Below are 24,374 nucleotides of genomic sequence, written 5' to 3' on the forward strand. Positions count from 1 at the left end.
CCCAGGGACTCCTACATACCGTGATATACACTGTTAAGAAATGAGCAGCACGTAATGACAGAAGCACTAATTCCCAGCATCAGATCTACAAAAGGGGGGAAAAAAATCACCCCTTCTAAAACCCCTAGGGCTGAGATTGGGTGAATGTTTGTTTGGAGAAAAGCAAGACTAAGCTCCCCCCACCCGCAGATGGTCCACGAGTGAGCACTGCCCTGCCTTTAGGATTGTATGACTTGGGTGAAATGCTCACCCAATCTAGACCTCAAAAATAACCTGCTATCTCTTCATTTTCACACAAAGCGAAGGCCTTTGTGTGCAATGCCAAGAACTTTGGATATTATGGTAGGGCACAGGGAACCCATTCAGGGGCAGGAAGAGGTCTTTTCCTCGAGTCAATGACTATGGGAAGGAAGAAAGGTGCAGCCACAGGAACTATAATGGAGCAGAATCAACAACTGGAACCTTGTGTCTAACTGAGAGTTAATATCATCTAATTCTAAGAACGGTGTATTAAAAAAAAAAAGTAGAATAATAAACCTACATTGAACAGGAGGTCTTCAAGTTATTCAATATTTGCTATTGCCCACCCTTCCTTCTCCTGTCTATTATAGTGGTTAATTATGAATTCAGTCCACATAGAGCAGATTCATGTGCTCAGCAATTATTTTGACCTGATTTTTTTTTTTTTTTTTTCACATTTTGAGAAAACCTCTTTCCTTAAGTGGATAGTAGTTTGTGACGTAGAGATGTTACTAAACTTCAATTTAACAGTTACCTAACATGTTCATGCTCGCTATGACCAACACCGTTCTAAGTACTTCCTGTGTATTACATTATTTAATCCTCACAACAACTCTCTCAGGTAGATAATACTGCCAGCGGCATTATTCAGTTTAGGAAACTGCAGTGCAGAAAGGTGAAGGAACTTGCCCAACATCTCATAGTTAGTAAAAGGCACGGCTGCCATTGGACCAGGCTGTCTAATCCCAGAGTGCATTCCCTTACACACTGTTGTTATTAGTGAAAAGTAAGATTTGTTTCACTATACCCAGTAGTACACAGAGAGTAGTAAGCTACTATTTTCAACTTTTTGATTGTTTAATTCACTATGTCTCAGAGTCAATGTTTGTGTCTCCAGTATGATTCATTTGAGTGCTGTTGTCTGTTTGCCTTTTCAGCATATGCTGTCCAAAGTGGGAATGTGGGATTTTGACATTTTCTTGTTTGATCGCTTGACAAATGGTAAGTCGCCCAAAAGAACTGTCTCCCTAAAATACACACCATAAAGTGGGATTAATTTCATGAAAAACAAAATTTATTTTTCAACACTCTGTTATTCTCTCTTCTTTCTTCCTCCTCTTTCGCAAATCTAAAGTCGATTCAAAAAGGTCCAGGGCAAAAGAAATTAATTCCAGTGAAGACGGAAGACTGAACTTGGCCTTAGAATCTTAAGGCAATTTCCTTCTGACCTTGATGATCCCAAAGGAATTTGAAAACCACAGATTAGATTCTTTCTTTGCAGAATACTTTGGCCATATCTAAAAGTAGGAAATTCATTGTTGGTCAATGAAAACCAGTAACACAAAGTACATCTGATTGGCCCTGACTCTTGCAGGGCAGGGTGTTGGTGTACCTTATTAAGTGAGCTGAGTCGGCCCCATTGCTGGTATCATTCAGACACATTTGACATCTTCAGAAGAAAATGAACATGGAAGAGGGAGTGTAAAAGCTTAGGCTGCAGTGGAAGGAAAAAGCAGACGTTCACACTAGTTTCACTTTTTAAATTTTTGTGTCTCTAGAGGCGTTCTTTAAGAAAATAATGAAATCTTATGATATTTTTATTTGCCCGTTAAACAAAAGCTGATAAATTTAGGAAGCCAATGAAATACATCACATTTAGTGCTGACCTTTTTATGTCCCACCATCGACCAGATTTGTGCTTTAAATCATTACAGATGGTTTTCTACCATTCCATTATTTGGCGAATAAAGTAAGTTTGAAAGAGATACAGCCTAAGACTAAGAAACATGGCTTTGTATTGAGGAAAGCCAACTAGACCACATAGGGATGGACTTCATAATCTTGCCTTTCGCTTTGCTCAAATCAACTAGTAAATGAAACTAACTGTTAACCAAAAGAATTTGTTAAATGCTGTTTGCTAAAAGAGAGTATTATCATGGCTGTCACAAATATAAAATGAACACATGTCAAAGATTTTTACTTCTCAGTTATTTAGAGATCCAGTAAGATACTACAACTGGTTCAAAGGCGAATTCAAAGAACTGCAAATATATAAGCAATAAAAAATGCAGAAATGAGTTTATAAGTAGCTGCAAAACACTGAGGGGGTGGGAATCAATTGTATTTCCACCTGACTAAATTTATTTGCACATATATGAACAAGAATCCTTTTGCAATACTGTCTGTTATCTACAATTCAGAGAGTTGGGGAGTAGCGCAGACAATAAAAGTTGCAGAGACCCACAGAATCAGGTAACCTGGAAGAGTATGCTTAGGCAACATCTACTTTCTCATTGAAGACATCCAATCATCTTTCTGGCCTATTTTGAAGGCTTCATAAACTCTCTAATGCTTTTTAAATTCAAAATTGTTGTTCTTAAATAAATAGCATTTCTTGAATGCTCACAAGTTATTATAGCTTCAGTTTTGTATCTCTGTATAAAATATCAAATATGTTATAGTCAAGTCTCTACATGGGTGATTTTTTCATAGGAAGAATAGACTATGAATATTAAGCAATATGGTGGTTTAGAAACCCCTGTAAATGTAAGAAACAATTAAAAATGACTTAAGGAATGTTTCAAGTCACTGTTAAGTTGCATTTAATATATGTATATGTATAATGTGCACACACACACGTTATGTGTATACATATGTATACCTTGACTCCTCAGTAGTGGGCAAACTCCTATAATTCTTCAGTATAGAGAGAATGTCTGAGTTAATTTTACTTATACAAAAAAGAGAAAACCTAGGACCAGATAATAGTAAATAATATCATCCATGTTTGAATAATTTCAAATCCAAAGGGGGAAAAATAATTATGTCAGAGAAGCGTCATTACAGAATCTTATTTGAATTGTCTTGCCAATCTTGATATTTAATGGTGATGAAAATGAATAAATGCAGGTGACTCTGTTTTCCTATAGGGAACAGCTTGGTAACACTGCTGTGCCACCTCTTCAACACCCATGGGCTCATTCACCACTTCAAGTTAGATATGGTGACCTTACACAGGTTTTTAGGTAAGTTCTTTCTTCCATATCCCTACCTCCCTCCCAGGAATAATGGCAGTCCGTAATAATCTTTAACGTAAAGGGCCAGGAACCACAGTATAGTGGATGAAGACCTCAAATTAGTCTTAAATTATCTCATCTTAATTTTAAAACATGCTTTCTTATTTTAAATTCTTGCAAAATTTAATTGCTTGCAGTAGAGGAAGTCTATATAAAAGAAAACTATAACTAGTCCCATATTAACAAAACCCAGCAGGATTCCATCATTCATATTATGGAAACCCTGGTGGCATAGTGGTTAAGTGCTATGGCTGCTAACCAAAGGGTCAGCAGTTTGAATCTGCCAGGCGCTCCTTGGAAACTCAGTGGGGCAGCATATATCCCAGCAGGATATGCCTCAAATAATTCTCATGTAAACATGAGTTGTTGAAAATCTTCAATAAATTTTTGTTTTCAATAATAACCACCATTTATGTAGCACTCACTATTTGTAGAGTATTTTCAGTATTTCATTTCTAGCTGGAGTCCCTGAGTGGTGCAAATGGTTAACGAGCTTGGCTATTATATGAAAGGTTGGTGGATCGAGTCCACCCAGAGGAACCTTGGAAGAAAGGTCTGGTGATCTACTTCTGAAAAATCAACCATTGAAAACTCTGTGAAGCACAGTTCAGCACTGACACACATGGGGTCACCATGAGTCGGAATTGACTCGACAGGAACTGGTTCAGTTTTTTTATTTATTTCTAGCTGTTTCAACAACCCTTCAAATTGGGCCTTTTATCACCATTTAGCCCACAGTTAAGAAAATGTACAAAGAAGTTTTGTAACATGCCCAAGGTCACACAGCTAATAAGCCTCAATTATAGTCCAGGTCTGTCGGGCTTGAAAGCCCGCCATCTTTCCACGCCACTCCACCATCACTCTTTATCAACTGGCAGCACCAATTCTTATTTGACTTTGTGTACATTCTTACTCATCTGCCAGGAAATGATCCAGGGCACATTTTTAATTACCAAATGTCTTCCCTCCACCACTTAGCATATTTTTGGCTTCTTTAACATGGCTGTGCTTTGAATTTGGAAGCTTACTTAATGCCGTAATGAAGAAAAGACAGTGATGATGATAACAACAGCAACAACAACCAGACTTATATGGTACTTACAAATGTGGAAACTCCTCTAAGGACTTACATATATTAACACATTTAATCCTCACAGCAACCCTATGAGTTTGAAGCTGTTATTATCCCCATTTTATAGGGAAGAATGCTGAGGAAACTCGCAGTTCAGTAATATGCCTGATACAGATAAGTGATAAAGCCAGGATTTAAGGATAATTACAAAATAAATCTGCTGAATAAAAGATACGTGACAGAACAGAAATATTTTAAACTAACCAGAAAGTGACTTGTTTCCAGAAACACAGATAACCTCAAGTTAATTGTATTTAGAGTGAGCAGACTGATGGCCACGAATGGGCTCACTTCGGTTTGTCTTAAGAGGGAGAGGAGTCCCTGAGTGGTTAATGCACTCGGCCGCTAACTGGTAGGTTAGAGGTTCAAGTCCACCCAGAGGCACTTACGAAGAAAGACCTAGTGACCTACTTCTAAAATATCAGCCATTGAAAATCCTGTGGAACACAGTTCTACTCTAATATACATGGGGTCACCAAGAATCAGGGTTGTCATGAGTCAGGGTCAACTCGACGGCAACTGGTAAAGAGGGAGAACACAGATATTTTGGACATGTGTGTACCTATGCAAAAATTTGGCAAACAAAATTAACACCAAAATCCAAAGCCAACTGCATAGCATAGGCTGAGTGAATATGGTTCCCATTACAAATTTGGACATTCTGAACGCACTATTGCATCCTAAGCATTGCCTTCGTTACTTACTAGTGGGTAGTGGCTTCTGTGAATAGCAAACCAAAATTGCCTTTGTATGCTCTTTGCCTTGCAATAGATTGAAGGGGCGTGACAGATGATAACTTAACCTGCATACAGTAGAAACAATCTAAAAACTCCTCAGCTAGATCAACGCAGTACTTTGAATTCCTGCCTAAAGAAGCCCCAGATTTATTTTGATCAGTATTTGTTAATCCAATACTGATCAAACCAATGATTTGTTAACCCAATCTTTGAATATCAGTAGTCTGATGCTACTGGGGTTCTTTGAAAGGAAACTTTATTCATGGCACATAGATTGCAGCAACCTTAAATAACTAACCTATATAAAAAAAAAAACCTATAGTGTGGAATAAAGTTCTCCTTTTTCTACATATTTATTTTTCCTCTGAATGTGAGCCTTCATGAATCAATGCCAAACAGGGTGATTTATGAAGGGGATGAGAAATCCCAAGGGCCTCACAAAATCCTTTACTCTTTCTCCCCTCTGCTCTCTCCCTCCTCTCCACTAAATTCAACCCAGTAGAACTGCCAAGCTTGCAAGCCACGTTCCTTTTTAGAGGGTCTCCAGGCTACACGTTTGGGAGGCACTGATAATTTTAAGCAAAAATTATCCTCAATAAGCCTGAGCTAGTAAGCTGTTCAATTTTTGGTTTTAGCTGATTGGGTTATCTGTTTGTCTCCTAGTCATGGTTCAGGAAGACTACCACAGCCAAAACCCGTATCATAATGCTGTCCACGCAGCCGATGTCACCCAGGCCATGCACTGCTACCTGAAAGAGCCAAAGGTAAGGCAATGCCCAGCTGCCTCCTCAGCCACCTGGAAATGCCAAGAAAACTATTTTTGGGGCTCCCAAATCACCCATCATATCAGTATAACGTTATCCTGGGCCATTCACAATATGAGTGCAAGTTATTTATATTCAAGTTCTAGTATGTTGTAGGGGGAAAAACATCACAAAGTTTAGTAAAGCAAAAAGAAAGTTTTATTCAGCATATATTCCAAAAGACAAAAGTGAGAAGCGGACAAGCATGCTGCCACAGCCCTGTCTGCCTGAGTCCGAGGAAGGTTACAGAATCATCAGTATATATTAACATTACAAATGGGCAAAACCATTGAAAGCTTCACCTTTTCACCGATTGGCTAGAAACCGTGATCTTACATTTTGAATTGTCTTTCTTAATGATCATTGGCACAGATTTCAGTAACCACAGTCAGGAGGGTCTTCACTGGTTCAACAAATTTCTGTTCACTAAATGTTAATAGAAAAAGATATGAGTGGAAAGGCTTTTGTGTCCTGGCTTACGTGAAAGGTTTCCTAAAAGATATTTTCCAAGATTAATTTATCTATTGTCTTTATCTCAGGGCCCAAGTGATGTGTCCTTGTGAGTCCTTGTGAGCCCAACTCCAGCTGGGTCACATTCTCTGTGCTCAAGGACAGGGAATAATGATTCCAATATTATTTCCTAAATCAAATAAAAAAAAAATCAAATAGCAGCTCTAAATATTTTATAATACTTATGTAAGCGGATGTGAATCTTCTGAGATTTTCTTTCATGTTCTCTCATAGTTTCAAGGCTGCATTAGGGCAAAAACAACCCTCTCTGTGACAATCTACATCTTAGACATCTTCAACAGTCCCAGGAACTGACTGTGCTGCCTTAGACCTTTGCCACAAACAGCATCAACCCTAAATTTGATTGGGAAAAATTTTCCACTTCATCATTTTTGATTGCCAAATCTTACCAAAACTCAAGTTTCACTTAATACAGAGCCAGCTAGATGTCCTGACTCAGGGACCACGAAAATCGTGAACATCAAAGACCTCGTAGCAAGCACGCTCTGATCCGATAAACCAATCCAACGTTAAAAAATTAAAAGCATAATAATCAGTCAAAATCTAAGTAGTTCTTAGCTGTACAAAACTTTGTTGGTATAACATGCACGATGAGTTTTATTAAGGCTTTTGAAAAATGGCATTCCCAGTCCAAGATTATTTAGTTCAATCAGTCTTAACATTAACCACTGAATACACAGATGCCAGACATGCATTCTCAGGCCAGAGCTGGGTAGATGTTTCATTCCTGTAAAATATCCCAATGGCATTTTTTAATCTCTAAGTTGTCTGAATGTATATCACTTGGTCATGCTTTTAAATTAGTACTAGATTTTTGTCTCCCTATCTGTTTTCCTAGCCAACCAAAAAACTCACAGATTCTCACATATGCCCCCACTATTAATTACACATTGAAGAAATAGGCAGATTTTGCAATATGGCCCACTCTGATTTCCTATTTAAAGAAGTAGAAATTATATATTGGATCATTGAAATACACGAATAATTTTTTTTTTTTTAATATGTCCATCGCTTAAGGAGCCCTGGTGGCACAGTGAATAAGCAAGCACACAGCTGCTAACCAAAAGGTCAGCGGTTTGAACCCACCAGTCGTTCCACAGGAGAAAGATGTGGCAGTTTGCTTCTGTAAAGGCTACAGCCTTAGAAACCCCATGATGCAGTTCTATCTGTCCTACAGGGTCGCTATGAGTCAGAATGAATGAGTCCATCACTTTGTCCTCAACTTTTTCCTTTATTTGTAGCTTTCTCTGGGAGCCAGACTGATTTCAGACTCTGTCTTCTTCCTGGCCACCATATCGTAGTGTTACCAACAAGCAGTGCCATTACAGCAACAAAAGAAGACAGAATGGCAGTAGGAAAAGGAGGATACCTGAATGATCTCCACCTCTTAAATTTACTATACTTTCCACAATCTTTTCTTTTTTCTTACAATTGCATGTGACTGTCAACGTATTGAATGTCTCAAAGGGTAAAAGTCTAGCTGATGGGCCTGAACAATGCCACAATGATTCATTTGGTTTGATTTAGCCAGAACAGATGTTAACCTATTTGTGGGAATACGCCAATCGGTCTCCTGTTCTGACTTTTGAACAGCTCGCCAGTTTCCTCACGCCTCTGGACATCATGCTTGGACTGCTGGCTGCAGCAGCACACGATGTTGACCACCCTGGAGTGAACCAGCCATTTCTGATCAAAACTAACCACCACCTTGCAAACCTATATCAGGTAAGGAAGCCCAACACAAAGCCAGAGTTAGTACAGTAAGTGGCCTTGGGCCTAGTGCTTGAGCCTGAATCTTGCCCTTGGAGTTAGCCTTCTTTCAGGTTCAGCCTCAGTGATGGGAACAACATCTAAACAGCACAGATTTGTAATAGGTCCAGGATATCCCCCAAGGGAGATCAAGTTGGTTTCCAGGGATACCCTAGGAATTTGGTTTGCTCCAAAGCAGGCTTGAAATTGTCCTAAGCCAAACAGGATCCCTGACCCTACTCTTCTATGGCCTGAGAATGTCTCAGTCTCCATGGAACCTATCTTGTATACAATGACCAGTCAAAGCTAGCCCTTGCAGGACTTCTAGAGATGATATTTCCCAGGTGCAATCTTAATTAAGACATGTGTTTGGAGCCATTTCTGAACTATATTGGCCTTTAAGTCAGAGTTATGTTATCAAAAACAACAGGCATACTTTGTTGTTATAAAATAGTTCAACAGCATCAGTAGGTTGGCCTGAAGAATTCTTATCTACTCATAGGGTTTCCAAGGAGCGCCTGGTGGACTTGAACTGCCAACCTTTTGGTTAGCAGATGTAGCTCTTAACCACTAAGCCACCAGGGCTTCCTTCTATAATATAGTGAGCTATCATTTTCCAGTAATGAGCTTCTCCTTCTGAAACATCTGGCCTGATCCTTGATAAGAAAGAGAGGGATCCTTTTGATAACGACTAGGGAGAAGTTGGGACCTAGAGGTCAAAAACCACATTCAAGATGCTATCTTCATCAGTTCTCTGCTCCGCTGGTCTTACAGTCTCCTAGACAGAGATTCATGTCTTAAATGTTAAGTAGAGTGCTAAAGGCATACAATTATCACATAGTATCATAAAGAGACTTTCCATGTCCTAGAGCTGGCTAGGATAGAAGCTGAAAGCTTTATCCACCAGATTAGAACTTTACATATTAAAATAAAAATTGTTACCAGGACTTGAAAATAATTTGAGATTTATTTCAATTCTGTTCAAAAAAATTTACAATGACTTGGCTATATAACATCGTTTACTACCTATGTGAAGAAACTAAAATGATAAAGAAGAATTCTTATAAAATTCTGTCCAACAAACTGTTTAGCAAAGTTTTACTCAGCACTTATACCAGTTACCGTGGTGTTCACTCTGACTCACGGCAACCACGTGTATTAGAGTTGGACTGTGCTCCACAGGATTTTCAACGTCTGATTTTTCAGAGGTAGGTCACCAGGCCTTTCTTTTGAGGTCCCCCTGGGTAGACTAAAACCACCAACTCTTTGGTTAGCACCCAACCTTTTGTGCCACCTGGGGGTCAAACTGTTTGTGCCACCTGGGGGTCAACACTTACTATGATCCAAACACAGCCTTAAATGCTTTCTATGTATTATGTTATTTAATCTTCACAATAGCACAATGAGATGGACATTTTTATGACACATATTTTCCAGAGGGAGGAAAACTGATACTTGGAAAATTCAAGTGTTTTCCCTGAAAACAAACAGCTAATTAATGGCAGAACTGGGATTAGAACTCAAGTTGTTCGTCTCCAGACCCAAAGTGCCTAAGCAGTATCCATGCTGCCTCTAAAACTCATACTGATCACCTACTGTGTGCAAAGAACCAAGGATCTTCCTGTAGGTGCTCCTATTCTAGGGAGGAAGACATGAGGATTACACCCCAGTGACTTAAAATGAGAGACTTCCATAAGCACTGTAAAGTGTTTAGTTACAAACATAATGTGATGGAGGCCAGAGGAAGAAGAGAAATGAATTCTGCCAATGATTTCTGAACAAAACCTCCTGGAGGAGGAATGCGCCTTGAAGTGTGAGTAGCATTTTGAGTAGCAGAGCTGAAAGGAAGGCAGCATGAGCTGCTGGTACTTTTGGGACTGAAATTCGTTTTCAGTTATTATCTCAGAATAACTGAAAATGGAATATCCCTATGGCCTTGAGCTCAGCATAGTCCTGACATCCACGGCCCCTGCTCTCAGATGAGAATCTCGGGGAAACTAAGGTTAAGCACGTGTCCTTGCTTTTGCAGAAACCGCAGATTAGAGAGCCAGGATGTGACCTGGGTCAAAAAATCTTCACTGTGCCTTAAATTGTAATGAGGAAGTGGCATAACCCTTCAGGCTTTCAATTTCAAGAAAGAAAAAGATCATGTTGCATAATATATAAACTGAGGAAGGCTGCTCACAACACATGATATTTCAAAATCTTTGGAAATGTAACCTTTTAGCCTAACAAGAGACTCTGGGTTGAGACATGACTGGGCTTTCAGAAAGCCAAATGTAAATTTTTAGATGTGCCTAGTCACATTTTTTTTCTAGGACTCATAACTTACTTTCATCAGATTTTAAAGTAGATTATAGATTCAAAAAATGTTAAGAATTATGGTGTTGAGTGGTGGTGGAGAAAAAAGGCTTAAACACAAAATACATTCACAAGCACAGAGATTTGGTCAACATGCATACAGCAGAAAGGATGTGACAGGAACATGTGGCTTTGTAAACACCCTGTGCGTGACTTTGCTACAATCCAGACTTACTATAAATGAGATTAAATGGAAGACAGCTTCCTCTCCCTCCTTTTGTTAGCTCTGCTCTTTTAGTTGTGATAAATAAGATCACTGCAAAACACCCAGCCTGTGTTTTTTCCCTGAGATAAAGAGACAGCCAGAGCAGGTGCAGTGAGGGCCGGGTCAGAGGCCTCCCTCCCGTTGTCTGCCATCTGAGCTGGACTCTTGCTTGAACTGCCAACCAAGTTCAACGTTAAGGCGTTGAAGGCACCTCACTCATCAGACTGGAAGCAGTCCAGGCAACCGGGGCTGGAATGAGACGGAAAGGAACATGTAGGAGATAGAACCAAGAATTTTTATTTTCTTCCACCCTCCAACACCACTCCTGCCACACACATACACATACACACACACAGACACATACAAATTTAAGGTTGGGAGCAGCAATTGGGCAAGAAAAGCTTTAAATCAGATGCAGTATTGGCTATCAGAATTGTTAAAGAAATCACCCTCAGTTAAATTAATTAATTTCCTTTAAATAGAAACAAGCTACTTATTAACTAGTGACAGAGCAACATAAATGAATAAAATGACGAATAATAAACTGTTCTGTGAAACATATTTATTCCATTCTATGATATCTTGCAAAAATTTATAATCATTTTTCTTAGTCACCACAAGCACTTGGCGGAGGTCAGCATTTTTAACCGCTTTTCCTTCTTAATGACTCTGAAACGTAAACATGAAGTTCACAAACCAAGAGAAATGTTCCTTCCGCATGGTTGCATGACCTCTACTCAAACAGGCATCTACAAAGATGATACACCACCTTACAATTTCTTCAGTATGAAAGGTAATTTTGGCAAGTAGCATTAAAATTATGAAAGGGAGACTCAAATTTGATTTCCTGTTTCATAAAGTCTCGCTGTTGATGGTGATGTGGCTGGCAGACAGCATGTCCCCATGGCCCTGATCTGAACATAGGTCTGCCCCATGAACATCAATCTATGTCCACACTCCATGCTCTCAGTTCAGTGTCTGGGGCAGATGAGATCCAACAAGAGGAAGTTATCTTCAAACAAGCATTAAACATGGCGGTGCTGTAGTTTCTATAAGGGCCAAGGTCTTATTTAGGGCTCAAGGGCCTCCTGTTCCTCCGAGACCCCCAGGGCTGGGACTGTTGTAGAGTTACCAAGGCAACCACTTGGGTTGTTAGGAAAGAGCCCAGCAGACTTCATTATCTCCTAGAGTTTTGCTTCTGTGTTTCATGAGCAATTAAAAATGAAAACACAGACTGTGTTCCTGGTGTCACTTTTCTTCCTATATCCTCTGTGTTTCAAAGGTGTAATTAACTTTGATTCCTCTTGTACACCAGACTCAGTTTATCAATATCATTCCAAGTATTTTCATCAAAGTAAGTGTCCAAGAAAAGGGAAAAACAAAAACAGCTTAAAGCTTCCTTGTATAGAGCAACTCTATTCTGCCAGATTTCTCTTTTGACAAATAGTGTCTTGATTTAATTTGAAAACCTGTGTTAGTGGTTTATTAAATGCCAGACGTGTTGTTATTCAGGAGCAAAAGGGTTGTTTCTTTCTTAAACTGGATAATACTTGGTAATTCAGACAAAAAGGGCAATAAAGTCTTGCCTTAGGGTTTTGTTTTTTTCCCAAATTAAAATTCTAGTAGGTTTTGTTACTACAAAAGTGGATGTTTATTCTTTCTACTTTAAAATGAAGATTATTCTTAAAACAATAAGTGTTTTGAGACACTATAACACGTTGCCTGGTATAATGTGGAAATGCTGAGCAGATGCTTCTTAAAAGTAGGCAGATATGACACCTAATGTAGTATTCTAGAACAGTGCAGGGATTTCAGTGGAGGTGAGAGTAGTGTCATCTACCCTATGTTCAGACCTCCATGACCTGATGACTTTTCTTCTTTTATCAACCTCCTTTTTTCTGATATTGCTTGTTGAGCCTCTGAAAAAAAACAGATGAGTCTGTAGGAGCAGAACCGAATTCTTGTTAGGAAGGACAGAGTCATTATCCAGCATGTCACTAGGATTCAAGCCTGCTCACCAGCAGCCTTCTCCCCTCTCCCCTGGTTCAAGACACCAACATCTTCACCCCCTCTTGCCTACACTCAGCTTTGCCTGGCTCCATCCTTTCTCTGCAGTGTAGACAGAGTGGGTTTCCTAAACTCATATCTGACTACATGGATTCCTGCTTAAAACCCTGCCCTCAGGGTTACAATCAAATGTCTTAACACAGTGTACAAGCTCCATTAGGACCTGACCCCAATACACATTTCTCACCATTACTCTTCTAGCCTTCCAAATATCATCTAGTCTGAACTACTTCCAGTTTATCAAACATATCACTCACTCCTTTACTCATTGGACAAATATTTATCGAGTGCTTAATATGTGCCAGGTGCTGGGAATAGAGAAGATGAACAAAGCAAATAAAAATCCCTACTTTCTGCAAGAGGAAACAGAAAATAAATACACAAAATATGTAATATATTAAACAAACAAAAAACCCATTGCTATCAAGTCAATTTCAACTCATGGCAAAACCATGTTTTACAGAGTAGAAATGAATTCCATAGCGTTTTCTTGGCTGTAATCTTTTCAGAAGCAGTTCACCAGGTCTTTCTTCCGAGGTGCCTCTAGGTGAGTTCGAACTGCCAACCTTTCAGTTAGTAGTCAAGCACAAACCATTTGTGACACCCAAGGACCTATGTAATATATTAGAAAGTGGTAATTGCTGAAGATTAAAAAAAAAGGGAAGGGGGATATAAAATGTCCATCTTACTTATAAGTCTTTACATGTGTGCTGTTCCTTCTGCTTGGAACAATTTCCCCTACTCCTTTCTGACTCACTCACCCATTTTATCTCAACTTGGACATATCTTCTTCCTGCAAGTATTCCTTTTCTCCAAAAATCCATCTTACATGTCCCCCCTATATGACTTCACAGCCCTCTAATACTTCCCCCATCACAGTGTTTATCACTCTTCATTGCCATTGACTGATTAGATATCCATATGTTTGGCTGCTAACCAAAAGGTCGGCAGTTCGAATCCACCAGGTGCTCCTTGGAAACCCTGTGGGGCAGTTCTACTCTGTCCCATACAGTTGCTATGAGTACGAATTGACTTGACAGCAACATGTTTGTGTTTTGTTTTTGTTTTTGTGGGGTTTTTTTTATCCCCCATAGACTGCAAGTTTCTGGCACCTCAGTCACTTTGTATCCTCAGTATCCAGCACAGTCCTGGTATTCAGTAGATATATATTGGATGGTGGGAGGTTTGCTGGATGGTAGGTAGATGGATGGATGGACGGATAGATGGACGGACGGACGGACGGACGGACCAGGTGCATGCCGTAAGAAAGATAGAACCTGAGCAGCACTGAAAGATCAGGAATACTGGCAACAGTGAGTACAGCCGGCAACACACAGGGACCACAGTAGAAATCTGACCACTCGGTGGCAGCAGCATTTGGAGGAGGGAGACCACCAAGTCAAGGCATACACCCTCACTGTCCACTTAATAACCACTCCTGCTGATCATTACATTCGTATTACCCTACGCTAAGAAAATAACATGAAGAATGAGAAGCACTGATTGAAAATTTCTTTATATATGAAATAACTTTATTCGTACCTTGAAATTGACAAATGCTATCTGACATGTTATTTCTGGCATCCGGATCTGAATCTGACCCTGATTATCCATGAATGAAGAGTAGAAGAAAGCCAATTGCTTTTAATAATTTAAAAATCTCTTTGGTTTTTGCCTAAGTCTAAGGGTTTCACAACAGAAGACCCCAAGCCTGGCTTCTGTCAGCTATAGACCCAAAATTCAAACAGGGCTCTTTTTCTTTTAACTGTTAGTTATTTAAACTTTTGCCGTCTCTGAACATTTCAGTTTTGGAAATTAATTACTCAGTACCCATTCAACAAATATTTACTTATTTAAGTGGCCCTGTGCCACATACTGGGGCACAAAGATGAATAAGACTTGCTGCCTGCTCTCAATGGCTGCCATGTGTGGTAGCAGTTTTCAAATTGGGCATGCGTACCCATGGGAATCCGCAAAGACTTCCTAAGGGGTACACAGGTCTGAATAGTGCTAACAGAATCCATCTTCAGATCCTCACCTTCCACATCTCGTCTTTCCTAAACTGATCTGCCTGGAATGTGCTTGCTGTACAGCCAAGCCGGTTCTACTTGTTCATGCTGCTTTCGCAATCACCCTGTCCCCTTTTTACAAAAGGAAAGCTTGCCGCTTATCCATCTTGAATTCCATTACATATTTCCCTGTGTGTAAAAATACCAAAGGGACAATTTGAAATACTAAAGGAAGATTCCTATACTTGAAGGACCATTAGTTCCTCCATCTATCTCATAAATAGATGCATTGCCAATAAATTTTTATTTTGAAGGGTAATTATTTTTTCAGTTTGGCAATACCTGTGTGTTTGGGTCAATTAGTTACTGATAACAATTGTAAATCAAGCTGGAAAATACTTAAGACTTTTAGCTTTATGTTAGAAAAATTTGTTAAATTAAAATCTCAGTTTATGTATTTTTGTTGCAGAGAGAAAGATGATGGGGTGACGATGAAAGATTTTCACACAAAAAATATATTACATTAAAATAACATTCTGTGGAGAAGTAGAATGGAAATATAAGCTCCAGGGGGAAGATTAATTTAGAATTTCTGATTTAAAGAAGGAAGTATTCTTGAGTTTCTCTCCCCAGTGGGCAATGATGGACAGACATTAAGTGTCATTGGTATTTAAATTCTCTTAGATACATTTAATACATAAAAGAGTGGTATAATTATTTTATATTAAAAAACCAATATTCACAAATGCACCAGACACTGTATCTGTCGCAACCACTTAAAGTTATGATTTTAAAATTTTTAGATATCAATTCTAAAAATTGTACGATGAGCATAGTTTTTCACAATTCTTTTCAGTAGTAAATGAACAGAAACATATGAAGACCATATGGGATACATATGATATGTGGGAAAAAGGCTGCTGAACGAAGATTTGTTATAAGGTATTCTAGGCACTGGAATGGAAGCTTGGGGCGTGATGTGGTGCCTGGAAGTCAGTTCTGTTTGGGGAACCAGAAGAGGCTTTCCTGCAGATGACAGTTTGTCTCAGAGATAAGTAAATAAGTGTGTGTGTGTGTGTGTGTGTGTGTTGACACTATTAACACGATTAAGGTGATTTCCCTCACTCTCTTTATCGTTTCTTATGAAAAAACCAAGCATTATTATAAATCAAAGCATTGAAAAGTCCTTTCCATTGGCTTTTTCATGCTAATTTGGGAGACGATAAACTGACTTTAAATTTACCTGGTGTGACAGAGCTCTGGTGGCACAGTGGTTAAAGCACTCAGCTGCTAACTGAAAGGTCGGTGTTTCGAACCCACCAGCAGCTCCATGCAGTCTGCTGCCTCAAAGATTGCAGCCTTGGAAGCCTTCTGGGACAGCTCTACACTTGTCCTGTAGGGTTGGTATGAGTCAGAGTCGACTTGATGGAATGGGTTTGGTTTTTTGGTTTTATTAGTGATTTAAACAAGACAAAAGTTTATTTCTATGCTGCATAAAAGAGGTTTGGGGGTTGGCAGTCCAAGGTAGGCACCATGGTTCCACAAAGTCATCGGGGCACAACATCCTTTCAATTCTACAACTGCCATCACTACAGTGTGGCATTTGTCCTCATTTTCCAAGACAGCTGCTGGAGGTCTGCCATTCCATCCTTGCTTCCTCAAGCAGTGAGAAGGAAGAATGGGAAAAAGAAAAAGGGGCTTCTCCCAGATGAGTCAGTTTCTTTAAACAACATTCCTGAAAATCTTACATAGCCCTTCTCCTTACAATTAATTGGTTGCCATAACCAAATAATCCCACAAAAAAAAAAAAAAAAAAAAAAAATTTTTTTTTTTTTTTTTTTTAGTTGCAAAGGATTAAAGCAATCGACTGCTAACCAAAATGCTGGCAGTTCAAAACCACCAGCTGCTCCATGGGAGAAAGATGTGGCAGTCTTCTTCTGCAGAGATTTACAGCCTTGGAAACCCTATGGGATCACTATGAGTCAGAATCGACTCAGTGGCAGTGGGTAGTTGCAAAGGAGGCTGGGAAATGTCTTTATTCTGAACAGCCATGGGACCATCTAAATACTAAAGTTCTATATATTAAAATGGAAAGGAAAATCAATTTGGGGATACACAGACAGGAGTTTCTGCCACACTTGATGCTTAATCTTAAACCTGAGGTCATCAAAATGATGTGCTCCACTTGATCCTTCCCTTTGTGTAACATTCTCTCTCCTAGCCCTGAATTCTTACCATACTTGTGCAACTATTCTATTTCCCTTTTATTTTGTTTTTACTGTGTTTGTTACTTGATATCTCCACTGTGATGTCCATTTGTCCAATGGACGTCTCAAGCTTAGCTTGTCCACCACAGAACTCTTCTAAACTTGCCTCCCCATCACAGATAATGGACACCACATTCTTCCAGTTACTCAGGCCAGAGACACTGGAGTCATCCTTGCAAATCCAGAATTCAACTACCTCTCACCACCTCCACTGCCACCTCGTGATCCAAGCCTCCATCTTCTCTTGCCTGGATTACTGCTATAGTCTCCAAGTTGACTTGTACCTAACTGTACTCCTAAAACCTTCCATCAAACTCTACTTTCAACATACCAGCCAAAGTGGTCTTTTTAAAACTTAAATCATAGAATTTCCTTCCTCCCAATACCCTGTGGTGGCTCTTTATTTCACCCCGAGTAAAAGCCACAACGCTTAAAATGGCCAGAGGCCATATAGAAGCTGGTCTTTCATTGCCTCTCTAACTTCACTTCCTAGTTTTCTCTCCTGTCTCACTGCACATGGATGTCCTGGCTGTTTGTTCTGACCTTGGGTCCTTTGCTCCAGCTATTTCCTCTGTTAGAAACACTCTTTCCTCCAGATATCAGCATAGCTAACTGGCTAACCTCCTCCCACCTATAAATCTTTGTTCACATCTCACCTCATCCCATGATTACTCTTCCAGCTTCTACCCCAGATACTCTGCTCTGCTTTTCCTTCTTTCTATGCACTTACCATCTTCTAATATGCTGTATCATTTTCAGAATGAAAGTATGTATTAGGTTCATTGCTTACTGTCTGTCTCTGCCCATCCCTACCACCCTAGCTCCTTGTCTGTTTTGTTTACTTATGTATTCCAAGCATGTATTACAGTGTCAAACAGAGTAAATGCTCAATTTATTTGTTGAATTAATTCAAGTAATTTGGTTATTTATTTAGCAAATTTACAGAAAGAACTTACTCTGTGCAAGGCATGGAGTGGAGTACAATTGTATGATCTATCCTCTTCTATTCTATACCAGCTTCCATGCCCACTCAGTTTCCTTCCACTTTCCTGGTGCTCATCTCCATATATGGTTTCACCAGCAAATTTCCCAAGTATCCTTTTATTCTGTCTTCGGGGAGATTATTAATGAAGATGTTAAGTCACACTGGCATAAATAACAATGCTCAAGGCGACCCTCCAGACACTATTGTTCCACTCAACAGCGATGTGGTGTCGTTTATCATTAGATCTTGTTACAGTTGTCTGGCTCTTTTAAGAACTCACATGAGGGAACTCATGTCCACATTTATTTGAATTAGTCTTGCAAGTGAAGCCTCATGAGTGATTGAATGAAATGTCTTCGCCAGATATCTGTTACATCACACTAACCTATCAGTCTCTGCTTTATAAACCTTTACAATCAAAACAGATTAGTCTAGCATATTACTTCTAATAAACATTCTCCTTTATTGTATGTGGCTTGTGCCCAAAAGGAGATAATAGGCCAGTTGATAAAAATAATGACATCTCATCACCAGTTCATACATAGTCAAGTAATAAATAAAGAATGAGTCCTCGGCAATAGGAAAAATGAATAGCAATGTAGCAGCCTATACAAAGGGTGGATCTAAGATTCAATCCTATGAAACTCATTATACAAAGTCCTGGAGAAGAAATCATTGTCTGGTTTTAGAACCAAGAAGAGCTTCCTTTTTCTTGAGCTTGTGTTTTCCTCTCGGACCCTGGATTGTGTCACTCACAGAAGTGCTTTTTTCTCATTTGCTGAAAAAGTCTTATGTGGGTGGCTCAGAAGCAGCAGGGACATAATGATGGGATGATTTTTCATCTTACTCCTGGCTCCATTTAGTCTCCACATTATTTTCCTTGCTTCTTTCCTCTTGCTTTTAACAAATACTATCTTGTATGTTTTTGTAAGCTTGTAACCTCTTCCTGAAACAAGATGGAGCATGAATAAATAAGCAAGAAAATAAAACAATAAGAATTCCTGGGAGCTAAAGGAGTTAAGCACTCAACTGCTGACCAAATGGTTGGTGGTTCAAAGCCAACCAGAGGCACCTTGGTAGAAAAGTCTGGCAATCTGCTTCCAAAAGGTCACAGCCATTGAAAACCCTATGAACACTTATACTCTGACACACATGTGGTTGCCGTGAGTCAGAGCTGACTCAAGGGCAACTGGTTTGGTTTGGTTTTTGTTTTTTAAATATATTTATGTAGCCAGAGGTAATAATTTATATATAATATAACATATTTATAATTTTTTTTTTATAATTAGCAAATAAAATACTTGCCAATTAAACAATAGCCAGTACAGTGGATCAGACCAGAGCTTGTGAGCTCTGTCTCTGTTCCGTTTGTTAGAATAATCTTGGATTAGGTCATGAATATTGTTGCTGTGAGCTGCCATCGAGCTGGCCCGCAACTCCTGGTGACCCCATGCACAATGGAATGAAACACTGGCCCATCCTGTGCCATTCCCATAATTGAACCATTGTGATTCATAGGGTTTTCACTGGCTGATTTTTGGAAGTAGGTCATCAGGCCTTTCTTCCTAGTCTATCAGTCTGAAAACTCCACTGAAACCTGTACAGCATCATAGCAACCACGCAAGCCGCCACTGACAGATGAGCGATGGCTGTTCATGAGTTGACCAGGAACTGAACCTGGTTCTCCCAAATGGAAGGCAAGAATTCTACCACAGAACCACTACAGCGCCCCATTCTGAATGTAGCCCAGAGGTATTCATAACTATCTATTTTCACCCGCTTCAATTTCTTTCTTCTATATTTAGTGTGGCCTGACGAAACTACTAAAAACAGGAGCAAAGGCTGGAGTAAATGACGTTGGAACTAGGCCCTCATTCAACCCTGCAGTGGAGGGTCAGCAGGTGTCCTGCAGCTACATCATTGTCATTATAGCCTTGAGAATAGGCCTTGGGATTATTTTATTTTGTGTTTCTTTTCTGGTCCAGCTCTGCGTCATCAGGTACAAACTGGCAATCGCTGGTGGGAAAATGCTGGCCTCCGTGGAGCTATGTTCAGTACAGAAGATCAGTATCTGGCTTCTCCCTCATGTATAGCTTTTATTTTCTTTCTTTCTAGAATATGTCTGTGCTGGAGAATCACCACTGGAGATCTACAATTGGCATGCTTCGAGAATCAAGGCTTCTGGCTCACTTGCCAAAGGAAATGACGTAAGTGCTGTGGAGATGAAACGTACTGAGGTCCACACATTGAAGATAAGCTGCTTTCTCTAAGGCACGTTTGAGACCCCCAGAGTTAGTGGCAGAGAGCCAGCTGGCTGTGCTTCCTGCCCGCACCCCGCCATCTATCTGAGGGACATTCGGTGTCGGTTACGCCAACCTAGAAACCAGCATCTCTCTGTGCACTTTGAAAGGCCCTTCTCTAGGCTGTGACCTAGAGTCAGGAAAAGGAATAATAAACAGTTCTCAGCTTTCACACTTCACCATCAACACTCCACTGTGCCAAAATCCTGTCCTTTATGTTAGTTAGCAAAAGTGTCCTCCCGTGTGGATCCAAATAATAAATATTTGTCAAGAAGGAACACTGGAGTCCTCAAGCTAGATTAAAGGCCAGTCCAATCAAGTGGGTTATGTAATTGCCAGTCTTAGCAAAAATAGCAGTCAAAATCGTTTCAAAAATATGTCTTTTGTTAAGTAATTGAATTGACTCCAACAATTTTTTCAACGTTAATTCACCTATGTAAATTATGTAAATAATACCTATGTAATGTTTTAATGTTTTAAACGAAAGAGGAAATGCTAGTTTCCTGGTCTGCTGTTTGTTAGCTCAAGTATTTAGGCCAAGTCCTATTACGCCCAAGGCCATTGCCTCATTTTCCGTGTGGCCCCAAGTTAGCTACTATACTGTTTCAAAGCCACCATGAATCTCGATCTGTTTAATTAAATTGTGCAGAACCCAAGGGAGCTGGGTGAGAGGAAGTAAATAGATCACTGCGCCCTTCTTATCGAGGGCACGTTAAGGTCAAGGGCCAAGTGTGCCTTCCCCTAAAACAAGCAGCATGCCTGGGATTGTGGGTTTATTCCTGGCCTTCTGATGCTATCTCACACTGTTTCCTAGCACCCCAAGGAATGTGGAATTTGCAGGAGGAACTTCAGTTCTGATAACTTTTTACCCCCTGGAATTAAATAAAACCAATCCACATGCATGGAATAAAAACTTGTGCCTTTTACTAGAACAATAAGCTGCAAAGATTGAAAAGATTAAATGCAAAAAAAGCTAAAAATAGAGCAAGAAATCAAGTAAGCAGGAGAAGAGGAAAGAGGAGGTAGGTGGGAGAGACAGCTAAAGAAAGAAAAGGGGAGGGGAAGGAAAGAGAGGGAGGAGAGGAAAGAACAAAAGGATAGGGGAAAAGAGGTGAAACGACTTGGTGAGACCTGACTTGTCCCTGTAACACCCACATCAATCTGACTTGTTGCTCAATTAGTATTCTCTTCCTAAAATAAAATAATCCCACTGACCCTTGTGGACTCCAAATGAAATACTGGGTTTTTATGTGCCTTTGTGAAACACGGAAGCCCTGGTGTGGTAGTGGTTAAGAGCTACGGCTGTTAACCAAAAGGTCAGGACTTCGAATCCACCAGGCTCTCCTTGGAAACCCTGTGGGGCAGTTCTACTCTGTGCTATTGGGTTGCTATGAGCTGGAAATGAGTCGACGGCAATGGGTTTTTTTTTGGTTTTGTGAAAGACATTGTTATAAGTTACTTTTGCTAGAAGAATAATCGTTATAAAATAATATATGTGAAAGAAATTTATAACAAAAGCTATTATCATCAAAGTGATGTTATTCCTTCTAGCCTCACGTAAATGCTTTTAAAACCATTTTTATGATTTGAAAAGTAAGGCAGGTTTACTGTACAAACAGGAAAACTCAGCAAAGTATTAGTTTGAACCATATGACGTTACTATTTCTGAGGCTCAGAACTAGATTATCAGCAGTGTTGTATGGTTCAAGCTAATATAAAGAACACCGAAATTATTGGTAATACTGCCATCCAGGAATAGTAATATTAATCTGTCTGGTATATTTCCATTCAGCCTTTTTTTTTTTTTTTTAATACAACCACATTTTAATGTGGAACTTATTTTGTGTATTTTATGTCCTGATATTTTCGCTTGTTATAAAGGCCTTTTCCCATATCATTGAAAATGTTACTAAAGTAAGTTTAATGTCTACATGACATTATTGTGCCAAAATAATTTTAACAAGATGAAATGGAAAATTGTTTGGAATTGACATACTTTCCAAATTTTTGCCATTATAAATAATGCTCAACAAACATCCTTAAACATAGTTTTATACCAGCTTTGCTATTCGGTCAGAACATATTTATGGAGAGAAATGATTGATCAGAAATGTATGAATTTTTAAGGTTCTTGTATATTATCACACGGCTTTTCCAAAGAGTTCTATCTACCTGTATACCCATCGGTGGGTTATGAGAAAATCTACCAAAGTAACATCACCAGAATTTAGTTTTTTTTTTTTTTTTCCATTAATCCATTGCCGTAGAGTCAATTCCAACTCATAGTGACCCTATAGGACAGAGCAGAACTGCCCCATAGAGTTTCGAAGGAGTGCCAGGTGAATTCGAACTGCTGACCCTTTGGTTAGTAGCCGCAGCACTTAACTACTACGCCACCAGGGTTTCCTTGTTTTCATTATGTTTTTAAAAATACTTGCCAATTTGACATATATACGTGTGGGGGAGGGAAGGGATTGATTGATTTAATATACATCTTTTAATTATAAATAATATTGAGATTTTTTCATGTATTTACTGGCTGTTCCTCTTTCTTTTATGAACAAATTTTTGTGTTTGGTCTTCTATTTTCCTATTCAGTGTAATTTATTAATTATTTGTAAGAATTCTTTGTACATTAATTACAGCAACTCTTTGTTTATATTCTAAATATTAGTTTTTAGTGTGCCTTTTAATTTGATTTATAAAAAATTTCACCTAACACATTATATTTTCTAATATAAATTTAATAACTTTAATTTTAAGAATTCTTTAAAAAAGAATAATAATTTTTAAAAAGTCATACAATAGTGAGAAATATAAAAAAGAAAGTGAAAATCATCTGTAATCCACTCTATAGTTTTCCAAACTCTTTTCTGTGACCATAGAGATCATTCTTTACCATGCTTGGCTGCATGTTTTTTAACATAACAATACATTGTGGAATATACAATAATAATGAAAATGGATGAACTACGGCGGGAAAAATGATACAGGGGTAACACATACGGTTGACATGAGTTGCAATTGACTCAAGGGCAATGGTTTTTCGGTTTGGTTATACAGCTCTTGGCATGCTTCTGTCCAAAGACAGAACTAATGGTAGGTGAGGGGAATCACTCTTGGACTGTGAAGGGATGGGACACTGTATAATATACAGAATCAAAGGTGGCGATGAGATGACAAACCAACTGATGACGAGAGAATTAATCAGCCTCTCAAATGGGTTTGCTTTTGTGTGTGTTTTTGTCTTTCATTCTTATGGATGCAGACAGGATATTGAACAGCAGCTGGGCTCCTTGATCTTAGCAACAGACATCAACAGGCAGAATGAATTTTTGACCAGATTGAAAGCTCACCTCCACAATAAAGATTTAAGACTGGAAGATACACACGACAGGCACTTTATGCTTCAGGTAAAAAAAAAAAAAGCTTAAGCCATTATTCATGCCAGATAAAAACACTTAAGAACATGATCGATAATTTTAGCACATTTGAGAAGTATCTCCCATGGTATAAGTCAGAGCAGTGGCCTACTTTCTTAAAAGCTTCATGACACATGAAATTTTTAAGTGGTTTTCAAGCAAGTAAAGTCTGGGTTTCATGTCAGCGGGTTGATAATATCACACGTTTCCTTGTTTGGGAGCTGCTTCACCACAAAGTAACTCCATGGGCCATTGCAGGCAGTGAGTGTCTGTCACATTTTGTGACTTGGTAGAGACTTGACCAATGTGATTCCTGTGAAATTTGTAAGACTGTTTCTGTAACACAAAAGTATATTATATTAACTATAGTTTCCCCCAAAACTGAAAAACCAATAGTCGTCCTTTACCTCAAACCTATTTAATCAAGCCTTGCTTTATTACCTAAACCCTTATTTTCATCTGAGGTTCAAACACATCTACCTAGTTTTA

At 39.1% G+C, this 24,374-nt stretch overlaps 1 protein-coding gene across 3 annotated transcripts in view; it reads left to right on the plus strand.

Moving 5' to 3' along the window:
- Positions 1-24,374, plus strand: part of PDE7B (phosphodiesterase 7B) — a 377,725-nt gene that overhangs the window by 338,006 nt on the left and 15,345 nt on the right. For all 3 annotated transcript variants that reach the window (XM_064291204.1, XM_010590438.3, XM_010590476.3), the window contains 6 exons: positions 1,179-1,242; positions 3,171-3,266; positions 5,850-5,950; positions 8,114-8,245; positions 20,279-20,370; positions 23,732-23,876. In XM_064291204.1, coding sequence (XP_064147274.1) covers positions 1,179-1,242; positions 3,171-3,266; positions 5,850-5,950; positions 8,114-8,245; positions 20,279-20,370; positions 23,732-23,876 — 630 coding nt within the window. The remainder of the gene's footprint in view (positions 1-1,178; positions 1,243-3,170; positions 3,267-5,849; positions 5,951-8,113; positions 8,246-20,278; positions 20,371-23,731; positions 23,877-24,374) is intronic.

Source organism: Loxodonta africana, chromosome 1 (genome assembly GCF_030014295.1).
Source record: "Loxodonta africana isolate mLoxAfr1 chromosome 1, mLoxAfr1.hap2, whole genome shotgun sequence".
NCBI lineage: Eukaryota > Metazoa > Chordata > Mammalia > Proboscidea > Elephantidae > Loxodonta > Loxodonta africana.